The sequence below is a fragment of the Saccopteryx leptura genome, chromosome 4 (genome assembly GCF_036850995.1).
Source record: "Saccopteryx leptura isolate mSacLep1 chromosome 4, mSacLep1_pri_phased_curated, whole genome shotgun sequence".
NCBI lineage: Eukaryota > Metazoa > Chordata > Mammalia > Chiroptera > Emballonuridae > Saccopteryx > Saccopteryx leptura.
This window is the reverse complement of record NC_089506.1, coordinates 201,413,318-201,427,855: the sequence shown is the minus strand read 5'-3', so window position 1 is coordinate 201,427,855 and position 14,538 is coordinate 201,413,318. Positions and strand designations below refer to the sequence as shown.

The 14,538-nt window shown below is 53.1% G+C and overlaps 2 protein-coding genes across 4 annotated transcripts in view; one reads left to right on the top strand and one right to left on the bottom strand.

Moving 5' to 3' along the window:
• Positions 1-5,379, top strand: part of NDE1 (nudE neurodevelopment protein 1) — a 47,172-nt gene extending 41,793 nt beyond the window's left edge. The window contains exon 9 of the mRNA XM_066382559.1: positions 5,244-5,379. Coding sequence (XP_066238656.1) covers positions 5,244-5,259 — 16 coding nt within the window. The 3' untranslated portion in view covers positions 5,260-5,379. The remainder of the gene's footprint in view (positions 1-5,243) is intronic.
• Positions 1-14,538, bottom strand: part of MYH11 (myosin heavy chain 11) — a 134,028-nt gene that overhangs the window by 9,044 nt on the left and 110,446 nt on the right. For all 3 annotated transcript variants that reach the window (XM_066382551.1, XM_066382553.1, XM_066382554.1), the window contains 15 exons: positions 14,046-14,169; positions 13,177-13,348; positions 11,413-11,625; positions 10,105-10,249; positions 7,655-7,861; positions 5,936-6,040; positions 5,698-5,850; positions 5,214-5,462; positions 3,518-3,730; positions 2,985-3,197; positions 2,583-2,744; positions 2,032-2,160; positions 1,728-1,816; positions 809-932; positions 243-451 (listed from right to left, as the gene is read on the bottom strand). In XM_066382551.1, the coding sequence (XP_066238648.1) occupies positions 243-451; positions 809-932; positions 1,728-1,816; positions 2,032-2,160; positions 2,583-2,744; positions 2,985-3,197; positions 3,518-3,730; positions 5,214-5,462; positions 5,698-5,850; positions 5,936-6,040; positions 7,655-7,861; positions 10,105-10,249; positions 11,413-11,625; positions 13,177-13,348; positions 14,046-14,169 (2,507 nt within the window). The remainder of the gene's footprint in view (positions 1-242; positions 452-808; positions 933-1,727; positions 1,817-2,031; positions 2,161-2,582; positions 2,745-2,984; positions 3,198-3,517; positions 3,731-5,213; positions 5,463-5,697; positions 5,851-5,935; positions 6,041-7,654; positions 7,862-10,104; positions 10,250-11,412; positions 11,626-13,176; positions 13,349-14,045; positions 14,170-14,538) is intronic.

Here is a 14,538-nt window from a genome sequence, read left to right as displayed (position 1 = left end):
TGGCTAGTGTCACTGAGGAATCATGCTACCTATTAAGAGCCACTGACATTTGCAGGGCTTACTGTGGGCCAGATAGAGGCACAGCCCGCTCCTGTGTTCTCACTCGGTTCTCCCAGCACAGCTCAGCGCGGCTACACAGGTTATTTCACAGCCACAGCGATGCCCGAGAAGCTAACTGACCCCTCACATCTCCCAGCTCTCACGGCCGGCAGGCTGTCATTGGAGCCCTGGTCCCACCATACCTGGCCTCCTGCTCAACCTGCTCCTCCAGCTGTGCGATTTTGGCCTCCAGGGATGCAATGGTGGATTTGAACTTGGACTTGACTGCCCCCTCCATCTCCTGCAGCTTGCTCCGGAGCTCCTTGTTCTGCCGCTCTAGCTGCTGCCGTGCACTCTCGTTCTTCTGGGCTGCGCTGCGCTCCGTGGCCAGCTCGTTGTTGAGCTGCTCAGCCTGGGAGGACGGTGGAGGGCATGTAAGCCTGGGGGTGCACTGAGATGACCACTTCCCGCAGTCTCCAGCCACCATCGGCCTCTGCACCCGGAGCCTTCCTCCCTCTCCTTCACCCACTAGCTCCTTGCTGGTCATCCTCTCACGCTTAGCTCAAGAGACCTCTCAACCAGGGCCGCGTCCCTGCACCACCAGGCCCCTGTCCTCAGCCCCCAGGCCATGCCCAGCACTCAGGACCCTGCGAGGCAGTCACTGAGCCAGGGTGGGGCTTTTGAACTATAGCCCGTTCCAGGGTGGACCTGGGTGCGTGCTCTTCTGGTGCCCAGGCCCACAGCCCCAGCAGCCCTGCCCGGCGCCCACCTGCTGTGTGGCTTTCCGGACGCGGTCGCTCATGGCCTCCATGTTGCCTTGCTCTTCCTCCAGCTCCTCCTCCAGCTGCGCAATCCTGGCCTCCAGACGGCGCTTCTCGTCCTGAAGGGTGTTCCTAAGGGAAATACAGCATGTCTGAGGCCTCCAGCCCTTCCCTGGCTTAGAAAACTCCCTCTCCTCTGAGGACCCATATCTCAGGGCTGACTTCATTTATAACTGGGGACTGAGGCTCAGAAAGGCTTAGAGCAGGGGTCCCCAAACTACGGCCCGCGGGCCACATGCGGCCCCCTGAGGCCATTTATCCGGCCCCCGCAGCACTTCCAGAAGGGGCACCTCTTTCATTGGTGGTCAGTGAGAGGAGCATAGTTCCCATTGAAATACTGGTCAGTTTGTTGATTTAAATTTACTTGTTCTTTATTTTAAATATTGTATTTGTTCCCGTTTTGTTTTTTTACTTTAAAATAAGATATGTGCAGTGTGCATAGGGATTTGTTCATAGTTGTTTTTTTTATAGTCTGACCCTCCAACGGTCTGAGGGACAGTGAACTGGCCCCCTGTGTAAAAAGTTTGGGGACCCCTGGCTTAGAGTCTTGTCCAGAGTCACACAGCTGGGAAGTAGGAGGCTAGGATTCATACCCAGTTGGTTAGCAAAGCCAGTCCTGGGGTGAAGACCAACTCGGTCTTCCTTGATGTCCCCAGATGCCCCTTGTCCCCACCATGCTCTTCATTCAGAATGAATGAAACTGGCCACACTCCCAAACAGGGTGGGAAAACCTTGAGACCCCAGTCACAAGCTCAGCTTAACATTTTATCATTTTCAGCACTGAAATGAAGGGCTAGGAAGCTCTCCCATGAATTGCCTCTCCACCATGAGTCTAGGATCCCCCTTCATCCCCATGCTGCTTCATACCTTCCGGACACACTGCTGGCCAGCTCCTCAGCCAGTTCCTCCTTCTCCAGGTCTGCCTGTTTGCGAGCCCTCTCGGCCGCGGCTAGATCCTGGGTGGTGGGGGGCAGGGAGGAAGAAAACCTGTTGTCCACCAGGGAAGGGCTGATGCCTCAGCCAAGAACCCACCCTCCTCCTCACAAGGCCCCTGGCAGTCTCTATGGTCCCCCTTGAAAATGGCTACACCCTCTCTGGGCTCAGCCCAGGATGCCAGGGGCTGCTGCCACAGTCCCCTGTGTGAGGCGCCCCTGTGAGAAGAAGGCTGTACCTCCTGTAGCTGTATGAGGTCTGCTTCTAAGCTCTTGGCTTTCTTCTCATTCTCCTTGGCTGTGGCAAAGATTTCGTCTCTGGAGGCCCGGGCGTCTTCCAGCTCTCTCTGGAAGTCCTTCATCTGAGCCTGCATGAGTCAACGTGAAGGACAGGATGTCCTACCTCGCCCAGTTCTGCTGCCCAAGTTATCTTTCCACGCCAGCCTCTCGGATTTTCCACGATTAACCACGGACAAGTCCCTGTTGCTCTAGTATTGCCCTCAGCCCTGGTGGCCAGCTGGGGGCGCCATTCTGGAGGCGCTCAGTAGACCTAAGAAACTGATGTTATCTGAGGGCCTTGGCCAAATTGCCTGATAATAGTGTCCTTCCTACCCGGGGCATGAAACGGCCACCTAGGAAACCCTAAATGGTGACAGAAAACACCAGCCGCACAGGCATTAGGGTAGGGAGAGGCCTGCACCCTTCTGCTGCTGCTGCTGCCTCAACTTCCCCAGTCCGGGGGACGTCCCCTCCCTCCCTCCGCCAGGGCCGGCACGCAGACCCCACCCACCTGCAGTTTGCGCAGCTGCTTGATGGCTTCCTCCCTCCCCTTGATGGCCGAGTCGGCCTGCAGCTCCAGGTCTTTCAGGTCCCCTTCCAGCTTCTTCTTGGCCGCTGCGGCCAGGGCCCGTTGCTTGCGCTCGTCTTCCAGTTCCGTCTCATACTCGTGGAGCTGAGTGAGGGAGAGAGAGGTGCGCTGCTGGGCCGGCCCGCCTCCCAGAGGCCCTCTCCCTGCCCAGCCAGCATGCCCTGAGCCCCCCCAGGTGTGCACAGCCACCCACAAGGTGGGTTTCTCCTCGACCCCAGGTGGCAGGTGAGGAAACGAGAGGGTCTCCATGAGGCCAGGAGGGGGCGGTGAGAGGAAGGAAACCGGCCATCCCGCTCCCCGTTACCCCCCCCCCCCCCAGATTACCTGCCTCTGGAGCTGCCTCCTCTTCTCTTCATTCTGCTCGTCCCGGGCCTGGAGGTCGCGCTCAAACTGGCCCTTGAGGGCCTGCATGTTGACTTCGAGCCGCAGCTTGGCATCTTCTGTCGCCTGCAGCTCATCCTCCAGCTCTTCCAGCTGCGTCTTCATCTCCTCCATCTGCGTCTCCAGGGCCCGCTTGGACTTCTCCAGCTCATGGACCTTTCACGTGAGGGTTGATTTCATGAAGACGGTCAGGCAGCCACAGTGACGGGCAGCTCACGAAGGCCAGGGAGATGCCTTTGCCACCCACGGGATGCATGACCAGGAGCTGAGACCCGAGCCTTCCTCTCAGATCCCTTGACTCAGACCCCGTCCCCAGCCAGGCCCCATCTTTGCTCCAGCCCAAGGGACTTCCCTCAACCTCAAGCACCACTTAACACGAAAGGGGCACAGAACCAAGCCCCTCATGGACCGATGAACAGCAGAATGGGCGGGGTTGCTGGAATGTAGACGAGCAAAGATGATGAAGAGCGACTTACGTTCTTCCCCACGTCATCCTTGGAGCTAACCAGGTCCTCCATCTCGGCTTTGAGCATTTTGTTGGTCCTCTCGAGTTCCTCTTTGGCTTCCAGGGCCTCCTCAAGGGCCCGTGCCAGGGACAAGGCCTTGGTTTCCTTCTCCCTGGCTTCTGCCTCGGCTCTATCCCTTTCGTCCGCATATTTGGAAGAGATGTTTTTCTCCTCGGCCAACAACTACGACACAACAGAAGACCCAGGGGTGACCGACCTCTAGGCATACCCAAGGTCCGGCTGCAGTTCATTGCAAAGCCCTGTGTCCTGGATTTTTCCAGGTGCAGGTGTAATTTAGAAATCAGTGGAAATTGTTTTTAATGAACTCGCTTTCTGACTTCTACTTATGCAGAGCCAGCATCTCCTGAGTCTTGGGGCTTTGAAACCGCAGATGCTGCCCATGTTGATTAGAACATAAAGTCACTAAGGGTAAAGTGACATTTAATCCTTCCAGAGGCCCAGATAGTCTTTTTTTTGTTTCATGGCCACAAGTAGCTCTCAAAAGTGCCCTGTGAGCCCCAGCAGGGAATGGTGAGTGTGTGCACACCCTTATCCCTCTGCTTGGAGAAGCAGTTCAAAGAGCATTTCATACTGACGTTAATCTCACTGCCAAGAGAGCAGCACATTACATAGATAGCACCCCAAAACCAGACTTCCAGAATTCAGCAAAGACAGGTCAGTAACGGGATCCCAAACAGCACAGTCAACACAAAAACGTTACACTAAGTGTGATAGGAACACAATAAGAGGGACCTCAGGCCTGTGGCCAGATGAGAAGCAATGCGGACAAGCTGATGGCACAGAGAAGGAAGGACAGATAGAAAATGGGGTCAGCGTGCCATACGGAAGTCGGGTGCCCTGAGTCCAGTTGTGGAGGGCAGTGAACCTCCACGCCTCCCCGTACAACCCTACGGCTTGCAAACCAAATCAAACTTACTAAATCTGAGTAACATACATTAAAAGTTGCTATTTAGGGGTTTGGGTCAATACAGGTATATATGCATTTATCAGAACTCAGTGAATGTGCACTTAAGATTTGTGCACTTTTCATTGTATATAAATTTAACCTCAAAAGCAACAAAGTTATATTTTAAAAAATACGCAATGCTGTGGTATTGAGAGAGAAGTATACATATGTCTATAATTTACTTTGAAATGCACCCAAAAGATAAGATGCGAGTGACACTTCATCCTGATAAACAGGTGACAGAGTGAGTATGGTGACATGTTAAAGATTGAATCCAGGTGGTAGGTATCCAGGTATTCACTGTACAATGTTCCTAGCTCTGCTGTGTACTTGCAGTTCTTTGTATAATGAAATGTTAGGGGAAAGCAGTATTTAAACGGTAGAAACTTGCAGTTACTGGGAATACTCAGGCACTCAGTAAATACTTGCCGAGTGAATAAAATAAATAAATAAACCTCATTCCTTATTTGGGCTAGAAACAAAGGCACGTGACTGGTCCTTGTGGCGGTGGCACCTGGAAACTCAGCCTCTGAGACTGCCAGTGTCCTCACTCTGACCTGGGAGCCCTACTGCCGCTCCCAGCACAGCAGGGTTGGGGTGCCCCCCCCCACACACACACACGGCAGCCACACCCGTGCTTGGCGGACCCGACTCCCCAGCCCGCGCCCGGTGAACAGTGCAGGGCCCTCCAGCCCCTACCTGATCAAACTTCTTCTGCTTCTTTTCCAGGTTAGACACCAGTTGACGCTGGTTGTCCAAATCGACAACCAGGTCGTCCAGCTCCTGCTGAAGCCGGTTCTTGGTCTTTTCCAGTTTGTCATAAGCAGCTGCCTTCTCTTCGTACTGCTGGGTGAGCCCTTCGATTTCCTTCTGGAACCTCTTCTTACCCTCTTCCAGGGACTCGATGGTGCTGGCAAACTCTTGCATCTTCTTCTTGGAATCGGAGAGCTAAAATGGCAGGATCGGCGGTGGGGGTGAGAAGTAGGCAAAGAGTGATTCCATCCCTACCCCAGACCCTGAGAAGCAAAGACCACCTTCTCCTCACTGAAGAAATTCAACAGCAGGGGGAGCCAGGAAGCTTCATAAAGCTTCATGAGGCCAGATGGCGCCTATACAGAGCAGGGGAGCCCCCGAGCTACCCTGGGGGCCTTAGGCCCAGGGGGCGAGGCCTCACAGCCGGCACCTGGATGTTCAGGGTTGAGATGTGGCGCTCCAGGTTCTGCTTGGCCTCCGTCTCCTCGTCCAGCTGCTCCTGCAGGCTGTTCCTCTCGTCCTCCAGCTGGCGCAGCTTGGTGGACACGTTGAGCTTCTGCCGGGTTTCTTCTTGAAGCAGCTCCTACGAAAAGGACACGCACAAGTCCCAGGGGCCCAACCCCGGGCAGGCGGTACTCCAGGTCCCTCTGATGATGTGGGATACCCACCTGAGTGTCCTGGAGCTGGGACCCCAGGGATGCCACGTCCTTGGCCAGTTTGATGGCCTTCCCCTCCGCCTCGTTGAGCATCCCTGTGACGCTCTCTACTTCATTCTGAGGGTGCCAAGAGACTGTGGTTAGTTGGAACCTCTAGAATAGGATCCTCTTTATATAAGAGGAGTACTCTTTACTCATGTGACGCCACCCCCTCGTGGTGTCCATTGACTGAGAAACACCCATGAGCTATGGGGCCTGATCATGGTGGCCTGCAAGGGAGGGATCCCTGGTTCTGAGAACCTGTTAGAACCCCAGGCTTTATTGACTGGGTCCTGATCCCACAAAATTGATCCTGGATCCTTGCCAAGGTTGGCAGAGATGGAGCTGCAGGTCTGATAGTCCAGACACAGTGAGGGGCTCTGGCCTCACCACTCCCTAGAGTTGAAGAGGGTGCAGGTGGCACCTTCATTTCCAGGGGGCCCTCTAACCCCCACTCTTCTCCCTCACCTACTCTTCGCCCTGTCCCTGACCCTTATGGCCAAAACCGAAGGGGCAGATTCTAAAGGTAAAAAGCCCTCTTCCGCTTCCTCTGTCTGTTACTCCGGCCCCTGCTCTCCCCGAGCAGGTCCTTTTGGAGATTATCAGCCATCTGCTCTCTTCACACGTTCAAGGAGGATCTTCACTCCCTGCTCTCAACTGGATGGGGAAGAAATCGTATTTAATGCTTCCCCTGCTCTCTCATCCCAGGCTATAAGCACCTTCAATATTTATCGAAAGTTTGGCCATATCCCATGAAAGGGGAGTTGGGTCAACTGTCTATTCAAAGCTAAATAAGACCAACGATAAAACAACATATCATTCCCCAGCTTAAAACCCATCAACGGCTTCCCGTCACAGGGTAAAGACCAACATCCATACAGTAGGGCTTCGAAGGCGGGCACTGTATCGTCCGGCCAGAACCTGTCTCCCTAATCCCACTTTATACCACATTTCCCCTTCCAAGTCGCATCCTAGCTGTACCGGCCTGATGGGATCTAATTTCCCACTCACAACTGGGCCTTTGCACATGCTGTTCCCTCTGCCTTATCTTTCAGGCCCTCCGTCCTTAGGGAAGCCTTTCCTAACTCCTCCTCCTGCAGGCCAGGCCCCCTTGTTATTTATACTTATTGCATTAAGTGCCATCTCTTTTCAACATCACTTTATACTCATTTTTGTGACTATTAATGCCTTTCCCTTCACTGGGCTGGAGTTCTCCTGGGACAGGAACAGGGTCTGTCTTCCTTGTTGTATCTCAGGATTAAACACAGTGCCTGGCCTACAGAAAGTATTCAGTAAATACTTGTTGAATGACTGACCTGTGGTGGCGCAGTGGATAAAGCGTCAACCTGGAAACACTGAGGTTGCCGGTTCAAAACCCTGGCTTGCCTGGTCAAGGCACATATGGGAGTTGATGCTTCCTGCTCCTCCCCCTTCTCTCTCTCTCTCTCTCTCTCCCCCCCCAAAAAAAAATGAATAAATAAATAAATAAGAAATTAAAAAAAAAAAATACTTGTTGAATGCACGGATGAAAGTTCTTAATGATTACACTGGGATAGGGTGATCATCTCATCTCCTTGGGAATGTAACTAGAGGAAACGGACTTGCTTGCAGCAAGGGAGACTTCAGTTAGCTGGGAAGTGCTGCATCCTTTGCAGAGCGGGTACCAGGGATGCCCCTACGCGGCCGCCTCACCTGCAGCTTGTGGACCTTGTCGTTGAGCTCGGCGCGGGCCCGCTCCCCGTCGCTGCACTTGGACTGCAGTTCCTGCAGCTGCACCTCCAGCTTCTTCTTCTTGTGCTCCACCTCCTGCTTGGCCTGATTCAGGACCCGCAGCTCCCCCGCCAGGTCTGCGTTCTCCTTCTCCAGCGTCTGCTTGTTCTTGTCCAGGTTGGCCTTGGCCTGGCCCAACGAGCAGAGGGGAGGGAGGGTGTTAGCACAGCCGTGGCCAGGGGAGCACTGACAGATAGGAACTTGTGTTGTTGGGGAATGTGCCTCCGTCCTTTCCCTTCCCTCAGGGAGGTCCAGGGGCCTGTGCACATCCTCAGGGGAGGCACACAGCCGGCTGGGGGACCCAGAAGCACCGGAAGACTTTCTGGATTCTGTTTCCCTAAAGCACACAGATGACAAACCAGCATCCACATGGACTGCGGCTCACCTGCTATCATGTCCTATTTGACCCTTCATTACTTTCTGAAAAATTAGTTGCCAACATTTTAATAAAGAGATGTCACATAAAACTCGGGACTCCCAGCTTCTCTATTAAATAACCTAATGTTCTCTATTAGGCTATGCTGTTGGTTACCAGATGCATACATTTGCCAAAGTGCATTGAGCTATACACTTCAAACGGGTGAATTTTACTGCATATACCTCACTAGTTCTGACTTTCAAAAAACAAACTGAAGATCTGGAAATGGGAGTCCTGCTGTCCTCCAAGGCAGCAACCTGCTGGACCCAAGTAGCAGCTGGCCCGATAGATGGGGCAGCCACACTCCACCTGGCCGCAGTCCCCACCACTCCCTGTCCTCCGTCATATTCATCACACACACACTGCTATCTCAGTGATTCTTCAGAGAAAGTCGTTTCATCTAACCAGCTCCTATAGGCATGTTAGTTTCCCTGAAGAAAAAAGAAAGTGAGGCAAAAGCAGGGGAAAGGAGGGGGCTTTTTCTAGGGTTGAAGGGCGGGGAAAAGAAAAATATGTGGGTCCCAAGGGCAGACGAACCAACTCTCAGCCTTCCCACAGCCAGGGGAGGCACCGTGCACTGTCCAGGTGGCCTCAGAGAAGCCGTCCCTCTGTCCCAGTCATGACTGAGCTGTCAGTACTCAGACAGGGACAAGGTGCCTGTTAGGAGAAGCAGTGCAGGTTGATAAGCAAGGACCCCAGGCAATTTGGGCTCCCCTAACACTTTAGCCCTGCTGAAGACCCCAGAACTGGGGCAAAACCACACATGCGTATCAGCAGGCCAGGTAGGAACGATGAGAAAAGTGTGCCCAACAAACTGATGGAACCAGGACTCCCAAGTCGTTAGAGGCAGCCCTGCTTTTCAGTGCACCTGTGATGGTGGGCAGGAGTTGGCAGCCTCTACCCGCCAGAATGGATGCTGTCTGCTGGTGACAGTAGCAGCTGAGTCTTTCCAAAGAGGCCTGGCCGTGAACTGGGGGCTTGGCTCCCAGCCCCAGCCCCTCTCTGGTGATCGCCTGGCTTGAGGATGGTCAGTTTCCCTCTCTGAGGCCCCACTCTTCAACCACGCAGTTGAAGGAGTCACACACCTTACTACCATTCTAGAGTGTATTTCAGAAGATGAGAATAGCTCATCTGGGTTCACGTTACATTAAAGTAAAAATAACTTGTGAACTTTCAAAAGGGACGCTAATCCAAAAGGGAAACGCAATGAGCAAAATCTCATTTGTCTGAAATACATCAAGAGTTGACGAAATGTTGAATATTGGTATCCAGATCCCGTATGACACAATACCAGGGGACGAGAACAAGCCTCCTCATTTACTTGAAGAGTGCAGGGACCTCAGTTTTGCAGGGCACTTTTCAGAGGGTGAGGCCTGGGGACCTGCATTTTAACAGAGGTCACAGGTAAAACTGAATGTTTGTGAAGCCTTGGAAAAGTGGCCTGTCACCAGTGCTCCATGAGGGACTGCGGACATCACTGAAAGGTGCAGAAACTGTCGAGCGTCTGATAGGGGAGGAGGAGAAGCAGCCCACTGAGAGATGCACATAAAGCAGCTCACGCTGGTGACAAACAGATGCAACTCCTACCATTTCTAGGTAAAGCCATACCCTAGTGTGTGGGGTACTTAGAGAGTACCAGGGTATGGGGAAGCCATAGCACTGAGCGTGATACAATGTACAGTGTAAGGAAGCAATGTACCAGGATGTCACGAGTTAAAAATCTCACCCCTGGAAGTGAATGAAACACAAGGAAATTGCTTTTCTTCCTGTGTAAAAGGGACTGAGCAGGACCTATCTTGTAGGGTAGCTGTGACGATTAATTGCCATAATGGAGAGTTCACAGTTCCTAAATGACAGCTGCTGCCATCATTAGAATCCTGCACAGCTTGTTACTCGGTACCGACCCTGACATGTCGCTCTTTTATGGGGTGTCGCGAGGAAGCCGGCAACCCACCCTCTTGAACTGCTCGAGCTGCTCGGTGAGCTCCTCCACCGCCTGTGTGTGCTTCTGCCTCATCTCCTGGACCTGGGCCTCGTGGGAGCGCGTCTCCTCGTCCAAGGCCTTTTTCAGCACTGTCACCTCCTGCTCCCTCTTGGCCCTGGACAGGAGGAACACAGTGATGGCAATTGGAAAGAGATGGGATTCGCCCCAGACAGTGTTGTGCGAAGAAACCAGAGCTCTTCCGGGTCCCAGAGCCGACAGCTCCATCACCACCACTTCCTAGCTGTGTGACCTCAGGTGAGTCACCTAACCTCTCTGGACCTGGAATTTCCTCAGCCATAAAATGAGGAGTATGTTACCTGCCTAGAATTCTCAGGAGCAGCAAACAAATACACAAAATAATATTGTTGAAAGAATTGCAAAATGTTCCTGAATGATGGATAGTTCTTTAATGAGCACATACTATATGCCAGGCCCTGACCTAACTTAATATATCACCTCGTATAGTCTTCAGGGCAACCCTAAGAGGCAGGTATATTATTATTTCTGTTTTACGGACGAGAAAACTAAGGCTAAGAGAGGGTAAACAGTTTCCCTGTGTTGTTACAACCACTGTGTGTAGGACCAGAAATCAAACCCCAGAACTCTGACTCTGAGCCCATGCTTTTAAGGACTGCACCGGGCTGTTCCGTATTGTGTGCCAGGTGAGAAGGGAGCGGATATGGTGCTGGCCCCTAGCCTCAGGTAAGTGCGGTAGCACAAACCCAGTGTGAGAGCTAAATCTCAGTGTCAGCACCTGACACAGACGCTCTCAAATTACATTTCTATGTTTCTTGAATGAAGAAACAGACTGAGTTTCACTCAAGTCAGCATTCGCTTTCCAGCAGGTAACCTGTAGTTGCTTTGTTGTTATCTTTCTGATTACCTGCTGTAAATCTTAAAAACCAGTCTGATAATCTTATTTAAATATTGAGCCCAAAACGTATAAACGCACACGTGGCGACTGGAGCTGGAGGAGGTTTACTTACACACACATGAAAAGACAGGAAAGAGATACCCCAAAATGTTAACAGTGGGGGTGCTAAGGGTGATGTTTCTGGTATCTGCTTTTCTATAGTTTTCACATTGTTCTCTGATTCTGTCCCACTGTTGTGATGTGAAATAATAAGATTAAAAGTAATCACACGCATGTCAGTTACAGCAAAATGCAACCAGGACAGTAAATGTAGGGCGTGGGGGCCCGGGGACTCGGGGTTTGCTGGGGTTCACTCCTTCCATCCCCGCCACCCCACCCGTGCAGGGGACATCGGGGCCCCTCACCGGAGCTCCTGCTGGGTGGCCGTGCTGTCCAGCGTGTCCTCCAGCTCTGTCTTCAGGGCCTCCAGCTCCTCGCCCAGGTCTCGCTTCTGCTTCTCCGCTTTGTTTCTCGCAGCGCGCTCCGAGTCCAGGTCCTCCTGCAGGTCCGAGATGTGCCCCTCCAGCTCCCGGATCTTCTTCAGGGCGTTATTCTTCTGAGCGATCTCATCGTCCAGCCTGCCAGGGGCGGACCACCGGGGTTAAAACCCCGGGGCCCCTCACACGTGGCCAAACATGGTTTTCTAGCACCAGCCACGTGTGTTCCACGGATAGCAAAACATGTTCCGCCCACGTCCCCAAGAACCAGTGGGTCCCTTCTTGTTACATGGGGCCACTTGGAGATTTATGTAGGACGTGACGAGTTCCAACGTCTGATATTAAAAATAAATAAATAGTCATGGTGTGTGTGTGTGTGTGTGTGTGTGTGTGTGTGTGTGAATGCAAAGCACTGGTCCCAGACTAGCAAGGTGCCTAATTCACAGAAGGGGCTTAAGAGTTGCTTTCTGAACATGGGACAATTATTCCTGCTTGGTAACTACTTGTTTGTTCTTTCTTCCCTTTGCTCAAACAGTGACTGGTGCCAGCTACACACAAGGCCCTTGGCCAGGCGCTGCGTGGGACGATGTTGAAGCCAGGGCTCCCAGTCTGGAAGAGGCAGTGAGCGTGGGTCACGGTGGGACGTGAGCAGCATGGTTTGAATGGCACAGAGTGAGTTGGGAGTTTCATAGAAGGGAGTTCCCTCCCGACTAGGGAGAGCTGGCCTCTGGTTGTGCTCGGGGTGGGTGGAAAGGGGACGGAAAGGAAACAGCATGAGAGGAGGAACAGAGGCAAGATTCTGCAGGGTCAGGCGAGGTAAGCACGTTGATCATACTGTGGACGGGCAGCAGAGCAGAGGCAGCCAACCGGCTGGGTTAGGGTCGGACTGCAGAGGACAGGTGGGCTTTGAGAGCCAGGCTCGGACTTGGGTTTTCCTGCGCAAGCCAGCAACACTGTTTGAGCAGGTTCGTGACCCAAAGTGATGTTTCTAGTCGATCACTCTACCACTGTTATGCAGCACGGACTGAGCTGGCCAGGGGTCAGTCAGAAAGCTCCGGGGCTCTGCCTCTCCGAAGCTGGGTGACAGCCACACATTCCCTCACCTCCCCGGGCTCAGCTTCCCCCTCAGTGAAATAGAGAAAGCAGCAGTATACCCGGCCAGGTATCTGTGAAGGTGCTGGTAAGAAGAGCTCAGCACACACCGAGCTGGGGACAGGTAAGGACTGTTCCCAGCATGAGGCCGCCAGTGTGCAGCTGGCTCAGAGCTGGGGGGCGGGGCGCGTGGCAAAGGGGTGGTGGGATCTGAGGCTGCTGCCTGCCGGCTGTGGGAGGGGTAGGGGGGTCAAATCTAGGGAGGGGGTTGGCTTCACTCAAAGGGGGACCTTCAAAGGGGACTTGAGGGAGAGGAGAGTCATTCCAGGCTCAGACGTGAGCGGGATGCCAAGGAAAGGCCTTTGTGGGTATCTGTGGGTAACTGGCAATGCAGGGCTGGGGTGTGGATGAGAAAGTCCTGGGCCTTCAAAAGACAGACACCATGGGAGACTCAAAGAGCAATGAGTTCGGAGGGAAGAGAGGAGAGTCAAAGGCGTGGCTCTAGAGGTGCAGAAGCCTGGCCCGGGGTGGGGAAGCCTTGCGTGAGAGGGAGGCCTGCCTGAAGGAGGCGTCCAGGGCGGCTCAGCATGGTCTCACTACCTGGCCAGGGCCGCCTGCAGCTCCTCCTCCTTCTTGGCCAGCTGCATTTTGAGCTCGGCGATCTGGGCCTGCAGGTCGGCGATCTGCTCGTGGAAGTCGCTGGCCTCTCCCTCCAGCTTCCGTTTCAGCTTCTCCAATTCCTGCCGGCTCTTCTCCTCCTTCTTCAGGCGCACTAGACAAAGCCAGGGGCCCCTCAGGACATGGGAGCCCCTGGAAGGGCTCTAGAGGGTGGGCCTTTCTGCTCAGGCATTTCACGTGGAGGAAATTCACGCACCCGTGCACACATCCCTCACGGGGAGCAGTCATGTCCACAGCGCTCTCTCAATGAAGGAAAGTTGTCCCGATGGACAGCACCTTTGACTATTAGTGTGTGTCAACTAAGGGCGATAGGGGAGCCTGGAGAGGGTTTGTCTCTCTTGAAATTATCTGCTATTATGAAATTTCTTCTCCAATTCTCCTACTTTGCAAACACTGGTTAGGCCCTGGCCAGTGGCTCAGTGGATAGAGTGTCAGCCCAGCGTATGGATGTCCAGGGTTCAATTCCTGGTCCGGGCACACAGGAGAAGCAACCATCTGCTTCTCCCCTCCTCCCCCTTCTCTTCCTCTTCCCCTCCTGCAGCCAGTGGCTTGATAGGTTCAAGCATGGCCCTGGGCACTGAGGATAGCTCCATAGGAGCACATCAGCCTTAGGTGCTAGAAATAGCTTGGTACTCGAGCATCAGCCCATGATGGTGGGGTTGCTGGGTGGATCCCGGTCAGGGTACATGCAGGAGTCTGCCTCACTCTCTCCCCTCCTTTCACCTAAAAGCAAACAAACAGACAAACAAACAAACACACTGCTTCAAAGCCTTGTTGGGTAGCTGGTTTACCTTCCAGTTCTGAAATCATAGATTCATGCTTATTTTTCAGCTTGGTTAGATTCTTGGCCTTTTCTTCCTCTTCCGCAAGATTCGTCGTCAAGTCACTAATCCTCTCTTCAAGGAGTTTCCTCTCCTTTTTTGGGAAAGAAAAAGAAATACCTTTAGTTTTTCTTTCTCCAGAATCTATACTCATTTTTGGTAATTTCCAGATAAACAGTTGAAAGGAATACCCACATTACAACCAAATACAGCCGAGGGTTTGAAACGGTGAAGAGCAGTTCCTTCATTTCTAAAAGTCGGCCACTTCCCATCTCATGTCTCTCTGCCCCTCATACGTCAGTGTGTCAGCCAGTGGGGCCCTCTTCCCCTTCCTATCACATGCCAGCTCTTCCCTGCCACAGGCCCTTTGCACAGATGGAGCTGTCTGCCTGGAATGCTCCTCCACCCCCTCTCCTTGTAACTGCTCCCCAGTCTTCAGGTTTCCACTTAAATGTCACTTCTT